The sequence below is a fragment of the Euprymna scolopes genome, chromosome 36 (assembly GCF_053919585.1).
Source record: "Euprymna scolopes isolate OS-2025 chromosome 36, ASM5391958v1, whole genome shotgun sequence".
Classification (NCBI taxonomy): domain Eukaryota; kingdom Metazoa; phylum Mollusca; class Cephalopoda; order Sepiida; family Sepiolidae; genus Euprymna; species Euprymna scolopes.
The window spans coordinates 73,415,763-73,432,392 of NC_136517.1; the positions used below are offsets into that span (position 1 = coordinate 73,415,763).

The 16,630-nt window shown below is 34.5% G+C and overlaps 1 protein-coding gene across 6 annotated transcripts in view; it reads right to left on the bottom strand.

Moving 5' to 3' along the window:
• LOC145260598 (uncharacterized) overlaps window positions 1-16,630 on the bottom strand; it is a 111,775-nt gene that overhangs the window by 76,680 nt on the left and 18,465 nt on the right. For 5 of the 6 annotated variants that reach the window (XM_080118878.1, XM_080118877.1, XM_080118875.1 and 2 more), the window contains exons 5-9: window positions 15,557-16,018; window positions 10,426-10,680; window positions 3,107-3,256; window positions 2,039-2,302; window positions 236-382 (exon numbers count right to left, since the gene is read on the bottom strand). In XM_080118878.1, coding sequence (XP_079975004.1) covers window positions 236-382; window positions 2,039-2,302; window positions 3,107-3,256; window positions 10,426-10,680; window positions 15,557-16,018 — 1,278 coding nt within the window. The remainder of the gene's footprint in view (window positions 1-235; window positions 383-2,038; window positions 2,303-3,106; window positions 3,257-10,425; window positions 10,681-15,556; window positions 16,019-16,630) is intronic. The other variant, XM_080118880.1, reaches the window with a different exon arrangement.

The following is a 16,630-nucleotide window of genomic DNA, read 5'->3' on the forward strand; positions in this document are numbered from 1 at the left end:
CATTTCTTTCAAACAAACTGAATCAATTTTGCAAAAAAAAAAAAAAAAAAAGAAAAAAAAAGTAAAATAGAAAAGTAAACTTATTTGGTTCATCCCATTTTTCTGTCAACTAAATAATATGAGAACATAGATTACAGGATTCTAGTGAAATCCAACATTACCTACTTTGAATAAAAATTCAAGATATTTATATTTTAAATGGGTTTTTACAAATACAGCATAAACATGAAATAACCTTTTGTTTGTGTTCTCATTTGATATTTTTACTTCTTCCTTATTAACAGGAACATCTGGCTGCTTATCTTTAGTTTGGGAGTTTCTCACTTTCGGCTGAACTTGAAAACGTGAACGCCGTGACAAGGTTGGGAGTGAAGTCTGCTCACTGGAAAAGAAATAACACTGTCTTATAAATTTGTTAAGGATATGTTTACATTAATCTGTGAATTGTTCAATGTGAGAGGCATCATTAGAGTTATCAAAGTAGGTTTCATTTACAATTAATTTGATCCATGAAAGGAAGAGTTATCTGCCCTTTGAAATAAGGTCAGCCATGACAGTTTGCTTGTTAATAAAAAGTGCTTTGAAGAACATCAACTGATCATTTCACATTCAACAATTTCTAAGTCTAACTCAGGATGTTGGGTTTATTTTCAGAAGCATCATAACCCATTTCCCTTATTTTGTCCTTTCAGTCCTCACAATCCATGACAAATGTTTCTGACATCAGAGAAAGAATTGCTGTATTCTGGGCCGAATCTATCCACGTAACACTTGTTATTAACTAAATAAATATCTCTGAGTTAGGCCACCCAAGAAATGTTAAAGAATTCTGGCGAAAGAACTGACCCATTAAATTATTGCCCCATTAGCCTCCTCCAGCTTTTCACCAAAATATTTGAATCCATAATTAATCAAGCTCTAGTCCATCACCTTATAACTGCTAAACTTCTGACTGACCAACAATATAGATTTAGGTAAATCCGTTCCACAGCAGATATCCTAACTATAATCTCTGAACGTATATACCATTCACTGGACAAAGCAGTGGAGGGGAGAGCGGTAGCCCTAGATATGCCTAAGGTTTTTGACAGGGTATGGCATGACGGTCTTCTCAGGAAAATTAGATCATATGGCATCACTGGAAGAATACATAATGTAATTAAATCCTCCTTAAGTAAGAGAAGAATCCAGGTTGTCCTCGACAGTTGTACATCTGGACAATATGATATAAATACGGGTGTACCTCAGGTGTCTATCCTTCGACCTTTATTATTCCCGATATTCATAAATGACTTCCCTGATAAAATTGTCTCTGGGATTGGTTTATTTGCTGATGACACCACGCTCTATAAGAGGCATGAGGAGAAAACAAATAAACACATATCTAAGGAAATGGCAGAAGCACTAAAGGAAGACCTCCAATCTGTAGTAAAATGGAGACAAAAATGGATGGTCACATTCAATAAGTTGTTTCCTTCAATAATTACAAGAAACCTTCTCTGCCGCCAATAGTAGTGGCCAAAAACACATTACCTGAAAGCACTTCTTTTAAACTCCTTGGGAACTCACAGGGAACATGAGTTGAAACAGATATATTGAGAGCATTGCCAAGGCTGCTGCAAAGAAGGTGGGCTCTCTTTACTGTGCTAGATAATTGGTATCTAATGTTTACTCAAAAAGGCTTATCTGCAGAAAATCTGGAACATTCTTTTTCTTACATAAGTTTATTGACACACTTATTTTATTTATTTATTTGTCTATAATTGTTATTCCATCCCATGGTTTTATTTGGTTGGAGCACTGACTGAATCTAAACAATTTTGGGCTTGCACAACGAAGGGAGCGATCACAGCCTGAGCAGTGGACACTTACATGCACATGTATAATACTTCATGCATTGAACTTTTTAATGGTGTTACTAAACCAATAAGAATGGTTAGTATCAGACATAATATTTATGTAACAGTTTGTGGGGATTTTTTCATGTAACACAGAGCCAAAGTAAATAAAACTGACAAAAATAAAAGGAGACTTTCACCTTTTTGATGGCAATTCTTTGACTGTATCTTCCGTATCTTTGTTAGCAAAATGATTTCCACTTTCTTCTTTTTGTTTGCTATCCTCAGTTTCCATTGAAGTTGTGACATCTTGTGAGCTTTTTGAGGTTAGTTCATTATCAAACGAAGAAGTACTGGACATGTTTATATTGTTAACCACAGCAAGAGAAGATTGTTTCAAAGTCTTGCCACTTGGTTTCGGTTGGATCTGGAAACGGCTCCGTCTTGACAAAACTGAAGTTTTGCTGAAACAGAAAAATATAATAGGCAATTGAATTTGGAAGAAGGTTTGGTTCTTATTCAGAATTTCCCCTATATTAAACTAGCATTGCAAGCATATGCTGTATTTTCATGGACATCGGCAATATTACATACCTAATGTGCTTCAACAAGTCATCTTTTTTATTTGTTGGTCAACTTCTTTTTTATTTGTTGGTCAACTTTTAAAAGAATTACATTGATGAAAAGAGAAAATAAGCTTTCCAATGATAATTTATTTTTCTTTTATGCGTTCAATGTTTTTATGCTCCAAGTTAAAAATGAAAAAACGGTAAAAAATTACAACAGCATAAAGGGAAACAGTTTTTTAAATGCTTACATTTCATACGTTACGTTTGGATACATATGCGCGGGGGTTCAATTTGATTGGATATGGCTGAAATTTTACAGGCTATATAAACAATAGAGATGGATGAGAACTCAGATGTGGAGAAAATCTATTTAGATGGCGAAGCTATTGAGAAGTTTTGTAAGTGGGTTTCAACGTTTGCAAGGTTGGAACGCAGACCTCTAATGTTGGAAAAGGAGACCTGATAGTAGAGATTCCCGTTAAATGTTGGGGAAGCTTATTTTTGGTTTGAGAAATGATTATATCTTGATTTTAATCTTAGTAAGGGGGGACATAAAACATAATGCAAAACTGTTCTGTTCAAGGAAATCATTTTAACTATACTAAGCAGAGTTTTTTCTTATCAATATATAAAGACATGTGGTTCGTCATAAAAATATTCTATAAGTAGTTGAAGAAATAAACAGTTTTGAATACTTACGCGACTGAAGTTATTTCGTTTGATGTCGTCAATGTTTCTTCAGATGTTTTTTCACCAACTGAAGAACTCTGAGATTCATCTTTGGATTGAGATGCTAATTTTGGACGAATAGGGAACCTCATGCGACGGGAAAGTACTGGAACATCATTTCTAATAAATAGAAAAATTAATATACCAGTAATGCATTGTTAATTATCGGGAAAGCACGTGTTTGAGACACGTGAGTGACGTCACAGAGGAGACGAAAAATCACATGTGGCCAGGAGAAGGAGAAATGAATTGCATTGTTGGAAACACGAGAGATAAAGACTTTTGTTAAAAATGAAAGTGAGTTGAGTTCTTTTTCTTTCTGTTCCTTGTGACAGAGTCTACAACATGTTGGGTCCGTTAAAAGGTAATGACTTCATCAAAAAAGGTATAAGATGGTATAGTATGAAATTTTTAAAAACATTTAAAAATAACGACTATTTTACATGTAAACTTAAAAACAAAAAACATTTCAATGTAAAGACTAAAAAATACATTTTTATTATAAGATATTTTAAAAAATACATTTTTATTATAAGATATTTTAAAAAATACATTTTTATTATAAGATATTTTAAAAAATACATTTTTATTATAAGATATTTTAAAAAATACATTTTTATTATAAGATATTTTAAAAAATACATTTTTATTATAAGATATTTTAAAAAATACATTTTTATTATAAGATATTTTAAAAAATACATTTTTATTATAAGATATTTTAAAAAATACATTTTTATTATAAGATATTTTAAAAAATACATTTTTATTATAAGATATTTTGATTGATTGATTGATTGATTGGTTTTACGGCATATCAACCTATGTGGTCATTTAATGCCGGAGTCCTTTTTTTTTTTTTTTTAAACTTTTTTTATTGGGAGGGGGGGGGGGGGAAATGACTTTTTCAGCCTTTCCTCCCTTTTTTTATAAAATTGAACTAAGAAATTAAATGTTGTATTTATACATGGATGTGTATATTTGGGTGACTTTAAATTTCCTTAAATTTTCTTATATAAATTTACTTTCCTTAGGTATGCTAGAATATTTGCTGAGTTGACCTTTTCAAAAAGGTCTTCCATATTGCTTTCTGTATAATATAATTTTCTAGTTGGGGCAAGGTCATCACACCCAACTAGGATATGTTTTACTGTGAGTGTCTCCTGGCATGGGATGCACTCTGGCACCGATTCTCCATTTAGTATATAAGAATGAGTAAAGTTGGTGTGCCCTATGCGCAGCCGAGTCAGTATCACATCTTCTCGGCGTGATCTCTTGATGTCCGGACATCGTTCCTTAAGTTCAGGTTTGATTGAGTATAATTTGTTGCCCTCTTGCTGACTCCACCGCAGTTGCCATTTTTCCTGTATGTATGCTTTTATCTGCGGTCTAAGATCAGTATGTGGAATCTTAAAATTGTCAGTTGGAAGGTGAGAAGATCTTTTTGCAGCTATATCTGCCCTGTCATTGCCTTTGATCCCCACATGGCTGGGGATCCAGACAAAAATAATGTTTTTAGTAGTTGAAAGGATATTGATTTTTTCTATTAATTTTGTTGTTAGTGGATTTTCTTGTTTTTGATTTTGTATAGATAATAGGACTGATAGAGAATCTGTGAGAATGATGAAGTTTTTGGTGGTTTCCTCTGAAATTATGTTGAGTGCTAGATCGATAGCTATAGTCTCTGCAGTGAATATAGATGCTTCATTTTGAAGATTTCTCTTCATTGTGGTTTTATGGTACGTTGCTGCACATCCAGTGTGATTGTTGCTTTTAGACCCGTCTGTGTAGATAAAGGTGTAGTCTGAATATTGTAATTTTAAATGTTGAAGTTCGTCGTGGTATTCAATAGGGTTTGTGGTAGATTTGGACTTTTTGTTTAGGTTGAGTTTTATTTCAACTTGTTTCATGGTCCATGGGGGTGTTTTAGGCAGTATGAAGTTGTGAATGCTGGGGATTGGAATTTTCGATTCTTCAATGCTTTCCTTCATTCGGAGCCCGAACGTTTTGATAGTTTTTCTTCTCATGTTAAAGAGTTCTTCATATTTAGGATAGAAGGTACATTGGTATGCAGGGTTGTTTGGGCAAGACTTCAGTTTCAGTAAATATTGAAGGGCTAACTTTTCTCGCCTTAGATCTAGTGGGGGTTCGTGTGCTTCCGTGTATAGACTGTTCACGGGGGAAGTTCTGTATGCTCCTAGGGCCAATCTTAGGCCAGTATGGTGAATAGGGTCTAGGCTTTTTATATATGATGTTCGGGTTGATCCATATATGAAACAACCGTAGTCTAGCTTTGAGCGGACTAGTGCTCTGTAAAGTTTAAGGAGTGTTTCCCTGTCTGCACCCCAATCGGTATGTGCTACCACTCTCAAAAGATTTACAGCTTTGTTACATTTTTTTTTTCAGATAGTTTATGTGTGGGATGAATGTTAACTTTTTGTCAAATAAAATCCCTAAGAATTTGTACTGGTCAGTAACGGGTATGGGCATTCCTTCCATGGTTAGGACAGGATCATTATGCATGTTCTTTAGTTTGCAGAAATGCATGCATTTCGTTTTTTTTTTGGAGAATCTAAATCCATTCTCTTCCGTCCATCTCATTACTTTGTTTAAGCACAATTGAAGCTTCCTTTCTATTATAGATATATATCTAGATCTACAGCATATTAGGAAGTCATCCACATATAGGGAGCAATCTACCCCAGGGTTAAGGTTTTTTACAATGTTGTTAATTCGGATACTGAACAGGGTCACTGACAGTATACTCCCTTGAGGTACTCCATTCTCTTGTTCTTTCAAGTCCGAGAGAGCTGTGCCAAACTTTATTCTGAACCGTCTATTTTTTTAAAAATTTTCAATAAAAATTGGCATTCTGCCTTTTAGTCCAAGCGCCTTCAGATCCCTTGTAACACCGTACTTCCACACAGTATCGTAGGCTTTTTCCATGTCAAAAAACACTGCTGTTAAATGTTCCTTCCTCACAAAGGCTTCTCTGATGAAGGTTTCAAGTCTGACTATGTGGTCTATTGAACTTCGGTTTTTCCTGAATCCTGTTTGAAATTCTGTAATAAGATTCTCTGTTTCCAGGAACCAGATTAGTCTTTTGTTTATAATCCTTTCCATGGTCTTACAAATGCAGCTTGTTAGAGCTATTGGCCTGAAATTCAATGGATCTGAGACGTTACTTGATTGGGATTGGATGTTTGAGTTTTCAGATTTGGGGATTGGTATTATTGTGGCCTCTTTCCAGGTCTCGGGTACGTTTCCACTGGACCATATAATATTGAAAATTTCAAGTAGGTATTTCATTGAGGTTTCTGGAAGTTTTTTGAGGATTTCATATGGAATTTCATCGGGCCCTGTAGCTGTGTCATGGGATTTGGTTAGCGATTCTTTTAATTCAGGCAAGGTAAGAGGTTGGTTGTATTTTTCAGTATTTTGTGATTTAAATAGAATTTTCTTTTTCTCTTCCTTTTCTCTAATCTTTTTGAATTTCTCTGTTTGTCTGTCACATGATGAAATTTTTGATAAATTATCTGCCAGGTTATTGGAAATGTCTTTTTGATCGGTGTATATTTTGTTGCCTTTAGAGATGTGGGATATTGGTGTACTACTACACTTTCCTTCTATTTTCCTTATCATGTTCCAAACTGTTTTCGCCTTGGTATTCACATTAATTTTGGATATATAATTTCTCCAAGTTGTTCTTTTGGATTCCTTTATGATTCGTCTGGCTTTTGCTCTGTTGTTTTTGAAGAAATCCAGATTTTCGCTTGTTGGATACTTTTCGAATTTTCTCAAGGCAGCTCGTCGAGCTCTGATGGCTTTTCTGCATTCTTTTGTGAACCAAGGTTTGTTGTGATTGTTGGTTTTGGTTGTTTTTGGTATGGTATTATTTGCTATGTTTGTGAGTGTTTTAATGAAGTAGTTCAAATGGTCATCTTCATCATTCTTTTCGATAATTAATTGGTTTTTGCACTGTTCCTGGAAGTCTTCCCAATCCGCTTTATGTAGGTTCCATTTGAGTGTTTTTTGTTCAGTGCTAGTACTTAGACTTTCCAGGATGATTGGGAAATGATCACTCCCACAGGTGTCATTGTGTACTTTCCAGTCATAGTCCATATATATGGAAGGATCACATAAGGTAAGGTCAATGGCGGTGAAAGTACCTGTTGCTGGGTACATATAGGTGTAGTTTTGATTATTAAGGAGGCATAGATTATTTTTATTTATTATGTTTTCTATTTCTTTTCCTTTTTTATTTGTTTCTTTACTTCCCCATATTACATTGTGACTTGAGATCTCCTAGTAGAAAAAAGGGTTTAGGGAGTTGTTTTATTAATTGAGTTATCTCAGTTTCGTTGATTGTATCTTTTGGAGGGATGTATATTGAGCAAAGTGTTATAGTTCTATGTAGAGTCACTGAAACTGTAATTGCTTGCAAGTTTGTGTTTATATTTATTTGTCTTTGAGGGACTTCATTCTTCACAAGTATTGATGTGCCTCCAGAAGCTCTGTCCGTATCTTTATTTATGTAGTTGTAAGATGTGTAGTGTTTTATGTTGATGGTATTATTTTCTTTCAGAAAGGTCTCCTGTAGACAGACAAGTGCTGGGCTCATATTTGTTATTAATAATGTGAGTTCATTTTGGTTTGCTTTTATCCCTCTGATATTCCATTGTAATATTTTGTTCATCATTTGGAATTGTGTTCAACTTCCATCGTCTCCAATCCCTCAAATCTATTTTCTGTCGGAGTCCCTGTTCGAGATATAGATCGGGATCTTTCTTTTCCTGTTTTTGTTTGTTTTTTTTTTTTTTGTCTGGGGGGATTTTTTATTCTTTTCTGGCTTGTGATGTGTTTGATGGTTGTTCGGTTGTTTTTGTAGAAATGGTTTGTGGTTTTGTTTCTTTTTGTGGTTCAGTAGTGTCTTTACTTAATATTATCCTTGGATTGGTTGCAGACATTGCACTATTCATTTTCCTCATTTCTTCTAATAGTTCTTTCATTTCCTTTATTAGTTTGCTTAGGACATCAATTTTCTTGTCAGTTGTATCCGTTACATGTATATGACCATTTTGATTGTTGATTGGATTAGTTTTTTTTGTTGCATCTGCATATGTTTTAGTTTCGATGATTTTCCTGGCCTCTGGGTAGGATATATTCTTTATATGTTTTAGTTTGGTCACTTCTTTTTCTCTTTTCCATATTTCGCAATATCTAGAGCCAGCGCCATGGTTTCCCAGGCAGTTGGCACACTTGAAATCTTTTCTGCAGTCAATGTGTGGGCCACTTTCTCCACATCTTCCACACACTGGTAATCGTGTGCACCGATCTTGATGGTGTCCAAACTTCTGGCACTTGAAGCATTGGAGGGGGTTTGGAATATAAATTTCTACATTTATTTTCATATATCCGACTTTCACTTCTTTGGGTATGGTGAGGGAATCGAAAGTTAGTATATATGTATTGGTATCGATTTTCTCACCGTTTTTTTTAATTTGAACTCTGCGAACATCTAACACATTCTGTTTCTGTAAGTTTGTCCGGATTTCCTCCAAGGGACAAAGTGCGAGCTCGTGGCTTTTCACTACTCCTTTGCAGGTATTTAGGGTTGGATGTCTGTAGCATTTGACTTTGATGTTTTCAAATAATTTTAGTTTCAATATTTCTTTAGTTTGTTCTTCGTTATGGGTTTCTATTAGTAGGCTGCCGTTAAATTGTTTTTTAATAGACTTTGGTTTTAGAGTTTTAAGATTTTTTTCAATTTTAAAAGGTGATAGTTTGTTCAAAGGAGTTTCCTCCATTGATTCTATTACTACGAATGTTGAGTTCCTTGGTTTTATCGTCTCTTCGTCAGAGCTACTGATGTCAGAGACATCAGAGTGGGTTCTCTTTGGGTGGTTGGGTGGTTTTTGGGAGGAATAAGCCATATTTTGTTTTCTTTTTTCGTCATCTTTGTTCCCCACCCACCTCGGAGTCCTATTTGGGAAGAGCCTGGGGGGAAACCCATTCGCCCAGCCTCTACAGGGATACAATGATGATATAACCGACTTTGGTGGTATCATAATGATTATCTGTTCTCTCTTGATATTGTTATGGGATCTGTAGCAATCCTGAGGGGTTTACAGCCTCGTCATCGATATTCACACCTAATCGATTGACCCTCAGCCACCGCTTTCCATCATATATTAGGGAGTAGGGTTATTTGTGGGAGAGGGGGGATGTGTTGTATTAGTAGTGGGTTTTTGGAATGGGCAATATATGGTGGGGCTTGGCGTGACTGGCCGATTGGTCGGATCGGGCCTCTCCGACCGCCCGTCTAATCGAAGTAAGGGCCAAAGTAATGTGTTGCGGTGCCTAAACTTCTATGTATCCTGGTTTAGGTTCGCTCAATCACCAGGATCACGTCCTAAGACTTTACGGGTAGCAACCCACGGCTAACTGGTTGCCCCATTGAGGGATTTTTACCCTCTGCAGGGGGACAGTCGGTTTGTTCTCATGCCCTACCGACAGGGCAAAAAATTAAATAAATAAATAGATAATTTAATAGAATATATTTGTTTTCTTTTTCTTTCTTTTTTTGTTGTTTCTTTTCCTTTTTAAAATCTGTTTCTATTTAACCCATAGTTGGGACCCTAACAGGTACTACCACTCCGGGTCAGGGTGGACCTGGGAGCAATGGCAATTAAGAGGTGGCTCCACTCTCTCCAAGCCCGTAAGCTGGACCTCACCATCGGATGTAGTTTAAGGTCATATCCAGGACCGGGAGTAAGGTAGGAAAAAATAAAATAAAAAGGGGGGGGGAAATAGGCTGTTGTTTTTGTTTTTGGTTTTGCAGAACATAATTAAGTTTTACAAAAAAGATCAGAAAACAAAAAAATGTCAATGTAGGTGCATTTCGTCTCAGGAAGCCACAGGGCAGCCTGATCTGGTAGCACCAGATAAGATATTTTAAAAAATACATTTTTTTATAAGATATTTAAAAAAAAAAACATTTAAAAAGAAATTACTATTTTTTAAAAGTTTTAAAATTAAACTGAAATTACATAAATATTAATCAGAAGGGACTTTTTCTTGGTATACACCGGCAAGACAGAAAATGAAATAATCTTATTCAACTAAAATTTTATCGCTGTTATTAGATTCCTGGAAAAATTTAACCCTTATTGAAATTTGTTTTAATTGTTAACTTATCAAATTTTAAACATACAAACATTAACCTTTCTATATATATATATATATATATATATATATATATATATATATATAGAATAAAGAAAACTTACGCAGGTTGTGTTGTCACTTCTTTGTCAATAGTAGTTGTAGTAGCATCATCATTTTTGTTGGTAACGTTTATTTGAGAATCGTCTTTTAGTTTGTCATCACCAGATGCTAATGTGCTTGTAGCAGATGTAGATATTGACGAAGACTCACTTTCTGGTGGTTTAGTAGAAGAGGTAGAAGAAGACTGGTCTTCAGCATCAACTTTAGTTTTGGATGGAATTTCAAAATGGTCACCGTCACATGAAGTTGTTGTCTTCCTGAATTGAAAAGAATTTTAAAAATAGGATAAAATAGTATAGAAGATTATTACGAAGAATTATAGAAGATTATTATGAAGACGTATAAAAGATTATTACGAAGACGTATAGAAGATTATTACGAAGACGTATAGAAGATTATTACGAAGACGTATAGAAGATTATTACGAAGACGTATAGAAGATTATTACGAAGACGTATAGAAGATTATTACGAAGACGTATAGAAGATTATTACGAAGAATTATAGAAGATTATTACGAAGAATTATAGAAGATTATTACGAAGAATTATAGAAGATTATTACGAAGAATTACAGAAGAGTATTAAGGAATAATTTTAGTGAATTTAAACTGAAAGAAAAATTAACAAAATTGGAATGTTTCATTGTGAAGTTAGGAGAGATAAGCAGTAAGTTTGTTTTAATTTCTCCATTATATTGACCCCACCCTCCAGGATTGTAAAAGATTCACATCTTGTACTCGTTTAATATTTAACAATTTGCCATTGAAATGATGAGTGTATTTATTTTTTTTAATTAAAAGAAAAAATATAAAAATATTCTACACATGTCCTCCACAATTTTAAGTACCAAAAAGTATTAGTAATATTAGATAGTAAATGAAGAAGGGATGAGGGATTAGTTCATCTAATTTTTTAACAGTTGATGTTTTTCGATTTTGTGTATCTATGCATATATAACGTCCCATCTTAAGAAAAATGGTCATTCGTCTATATGGTATTCAGAAATAGAAACTAAAACAATGTATTTATGAATTTTAAAAAGTTTATTCATGTAGAAATTAAAAAGCAACTCAAAATGGTTACCCTCAGATAAAATAGTCATCTTATTTATTTTGTTCATAGAGTGTTAAGCTGACAAAAGAAATTCAAATGGAAAACTAATGAATATTTTTTTTACTATCAAATTGTGTTTCTGTTTTTTCATGATGTAAATCTTAAAGTGTTTTTTTTATTGATTTCTTTATTAAATGAAAAACCTAACTTTATATCTAGTGTGCTATGAATTGTATTGTAAGAGAAAATAGCAGCAACAGCAGCCGAAGGATGAATGGCAAGCGATTGTATTAACCAGCAGTAGCTGAAAAAACAACAAAAAAAAAAACGACCATATGCAAATTAGGAAGTGTGCACAAGCTAACGGTGCTTGCTCTGACGAACTGTAAGCATTTGTACCCCCCACCCCCGACGTAAACACCCCCGACAAACCCAACAAGCAGCTAAATCCCACCCTTTTCACAGTAGAGATCCCTAGATGTAAAAGAGCCTTCTACTCCAGTAGTTTCTTCCCCAGAACCGCTAGATTTTGGAATTCCCTTTCAGGTCCCTGCTTCCCCAACTGTACTGACATGCAGAAGTTCAAGTGCCAAACTTCCTACATAGTACCCCTGTAGCTTATGTCCCTGATAGTAGCCCCCTACATCAAAGTGACAACGTGCCTTGATTGGAGTGAAAATGTAATAATAAAAAAAAAAAAGATGCTGTTGTGAAAGAAAGGAAAAAAAAGGACACCACATGATGAGAGAAAAAGTCAGTGCCGAAGGAGTGAAGGCGAGAATGGGCCGGCTGTGGCTGCCGTGCAATAGGAGGAAAAAGGCGCAAGCCAGGTTAGATGGACATTTGGCAGTGAGAGTGGTTTCGAAACGGGATAGTAATGGTTATAAATGCTTATGTTAAAAAAGAAAAAAAAATTTTTTTATCTATTTCTTTCCTTTGTTTGTTTGTGACAGCTATGTTACAATATTATGAGGATTCAGTGTGTTAGCTGTTGAAATTAATCTTATATGAATAGCCCAAATTGTGCCTCTGTATCATTTTTGTAAGTTTTTTTTTTTTCAAGAAGTAATAAAATTTTGCTCATTTTTTTCTGGCTTGATCTAATAATTAGTGTTTCCATTATGGTTATAATTCTGGGGCTAATTATGTTATGAAAATAAATTTATTGTTTATCTTTTACAATGATCTATGTGGCCATACAAAAATTTTTGGTGCTTATCTTCATTGAGAGCCAAGTGAAATATAACAGTTCAAAATAAAACTTATGAATATATTTACAGTAAAAAACATTAGTGTACACCAAAAATTATTGAGTAGAATTTTAAAAAATAAAATAAATTTACTATTTGAAGTCCACAAACTCCAAATGACATTCCCACCAAGCCAGCATGCATAGATTACCTCCCTTCTTATATAAAGATACTATATGGTCTTCTCATTCGTCCATGAATTCTGAATAATAAATTAGATTTTGTTTTTTTTATCAAAATTATACTCACTTCTTTTCTGTCATATTTTGTGTATACTAATATTTATCACAGATAAGTACATCCATACATTTTTCCGTTATTTTATTTGGAAATACCATATTTTGCCAGAGTCTCAATATAAATAAATGGTAATGGTGTTGTATAATTCAATTTAAAAAAATGCATTTCATGTAAAAACACTTATATAATACTAGCCTGCGTGCGAGAATATTTGGAGGTGTGTGTTGAGTAAAAAAAAAAAAAAGTGGTAACAGGCAGGCAGGCAGGCAGGCTCGAACCGTGCCACGAAGGCGGAAGAGAAATTGAAAGAAAATCTGCCATCTTAGCGGATGTCTCCATGACACGACCGGAAGCCAAAAACGTTGAAATTAACCAAAATCAATCCAACGGTGACGATGGCTTGCTAAAATGTTGAAAAAAAATTTAAAAATCGCCCTCTCCATGTACACAACAGCCGAGTTTAGGGTGAAGAAATCAATGTTTTTGGCCAATTTTTAAACATTTGTCATCAGAGATATCGAGCTTCAAAATGATACCAATCTTATCAGGATCCGTCGCCTCTGTTGAAAGTTTTTGTGAGGCATACAAACATACATACATTTAAACAGGTGAGATTTATATTATAGATAGGTCATGTCGAAAAAAGTAAAAGTTTCAGAAAAATTATATGAAAAATGATCACGTAGAAGATCTGCTGGAACTATTTAAAAAAACAAAAACATAGTAGTGTTGTGTGTCGGTTAACGCGGTACTGAGTTGAACCCAACTTACTTGTGTCAGGTAGGTGCAAAAAGGTCAATGTGTTACCAGTGACATACATCAGACTCGGTGACTTCCATCGACAGAGCATGCACCTGTGTGCGTTTTAGGTGCAGGCCGCTTAACGAGGAGTTACCAACCCAACACAAATACAGTCGGACTTGAGTTAGTTTCAAAACAAGATGGGTCAAAGGAAAAATACCTTGATGGAAATGCAAGAAAGCTTAAGTCAACATGCAAAGTGTTCCCTGGGTTCATTCGTAGATGAAATAAAGAGATCCTTGCCCGAAACTTGGCGTCATGTTTTTGTCTTGAATGCTTTTTACAATTCATCCACAAGTGACAGGAAGAACTACATCCCCAAAGACACAAGATAAAAAAGGTATACTGATCTCTTGATGCGTATATATATGCACACACACAGTTAAGAACTATTAAAAGTCCTTAAAGGGGCTCAACTGCGTGTATACACATCAGACTGTATAACTATAAACTGTATATAATATTTGTATATTATGAACCGGGGAAGCTGCACATGGGATAGTTTGAAGAAACAATCACAATATCTTACTAGATGATTTATAAGAGGTATAAGAGGCTATTAGAACATCCAGACACACGTTAGGGTGAGACATACATAGACAAATTATATAGAAGAAAGGTACACAACGTGTATCAGGAGTCAGCCATTTCATAGTTTGAAATGGCCGAATACAATTATTTTGTCAAAATTATAGACTGTAGTTACTTGCCCTGGATTTTAAGAACTCTTCAACATAGATACAGTAAAATTATAATTAAATAAATTTATTTTTCTATTCGATCATTTTCCCCAATTTTCGGAATTATTTACTAATTTCAATATGATACGTAATAGTGTTTTTACTTAAACTGTATTTATTTGAAATCTTAGTATACGTCATAGACATCAAATTTCTTTGATATAACGAAATGAAATTTGGGTTTGGGCAGCTAACAAGAATGCGCAATAATAAGGCTGTTAACAAGAAGTGGCATTCTTAAATATCACGATTTAATCTGCAAATTCAATCATGAAAATTTAATGATAAAAATCTTACTTAAAAAAAAAAAAATAAAAAAAATAAGCGCAGACAAAAATGCAATTTTAAACTGTTGTGACACAGCAAGGAAAAAATATATTTTTTTTAAATTTAAGCGTTGTGAAAATGCATCAAGTGTATTCACATGTTGTTCCAGTCAGTACTGCAATAAACAATTCTTATACCAAGCGAAACCAGTTTATAAACAAATAATAGTTTTTTTTTTTATTTACTGAGTTTACAAATGGTACCCGTCTACTTAGGCAAATGACAGACTTGCAATATTGAATCTTTGCTCGATCAATTGAAACACAATTCCCATTAACAAAGTCTCTCGACCGAGAAGTTCAAAGGGATCAACCTGGTTGGGTAAAAACAGCAACTGAATTGACTCATAGTTCTTTCAAAAACCTAATGTCTCTCATTTTTTTTGTTTGTTTTTTTACGAAGCAAAACTTTCCCATTCACTGAGGTAATTATTTCCCAAACAAAGAAAATATCTCTTAGATGGTCTTGCTGTTCAGAGATATTTTCAGTTTTCTGCACCTATGCCCTCGTCCTCTTGCCAACCATCTATCATTGCAATATTAACCACTCATTTGCACTAATAATGTGTGCTGCACAGTATAACAAACCAACTAATGGACAAATCCATTCAATCAGCAAGATGAAAACTATTCAAAACTGAAAGATGGCATACAACCGCAGACAAATTCTTGCACAGAGATGCAAAGGTGCATCATAAAAAGAAAAAAAAACTGCAACTTACGTCGTTATTGTGTCAGATTTTTTGGATATGACGGCAAAAGTGTCCTGGTTATCTTCTTTCATTTTGGAATTTGTTTTTTGATTCACTTTTGATATGGGAACAGCAGGTTGACTTTCAACTGGAGTTTTGGAGGAGGAAGTTAAAGCGGGAGGGGTAGTAAGAGTGGAAGAAGAGACAGAAGTGGCAGAAGGAGTAATAGAAGAAAGAGTGGTTGAGGAAGAAGGAGTAGAAGTGGAAAAAGGAGTGGTAGAGAAAGAAAGAGTAGCAGGAGTTGAAGGAGTAGGAGTGGGATTGGTTGAAAGGGGAGGAGTTGAAGAGGTAGAAGTGGAAGGAGGAATGGCAGAAGAAAAGGTGGAAGAAGAGACTGAAGAGTGAGAAGAGGCAGATGACCAACTGGCCATCTCGGCATTTAGTTTCAATTGGGCCAGAAAACGGCCACGTTTTTGCAGTGCTGGTCTTTCACTAGAGTAAAGAAGAAAAACAAAAACAGAAATTAAAAGTTCAATTTGATAATTTACACCGATTGGAATAAGATTGATGTAATATAATTATTGTTCACAAGTTTTGTTACAATTAGTGATACAGATTGAATCCATAATTTAAATTTTTTGTTTTCATCATTTTATTTTGCATTTATTTTAATGTTCTATTTATCATATAATATTGAGCATCCCTCTATCAAGATAGAATCCATTATTGATTAACTGTATCGGATATATACTCGAGAGTCAAAACAATGACAGGAATATTCTGTCGTCATAGCCCTACTACCAATAGGATAGAACTTGAATGCCTGTAAGACACTATCCTCGAGTGTCTAAGGTCTCTCTGTACAAGGGTTTGTCAGGACAACCTGGCATAAGGATATTTTTCCTAGGAGTAAACCCTGACTAAATATTCAAAATCACATAGTATTAGCAGACAAAATAAAATCTCGCTATGGCTAACCAACACTGACTTTTACAAGGAATGTTGCACCTTCTCTAAATGATGATAACATGAAGGCGGGATACTCCACCAGACTAGAAGAATTCTCGTCCTGGAATCCAGTAAGACCAAGAGACCACAAGAAAG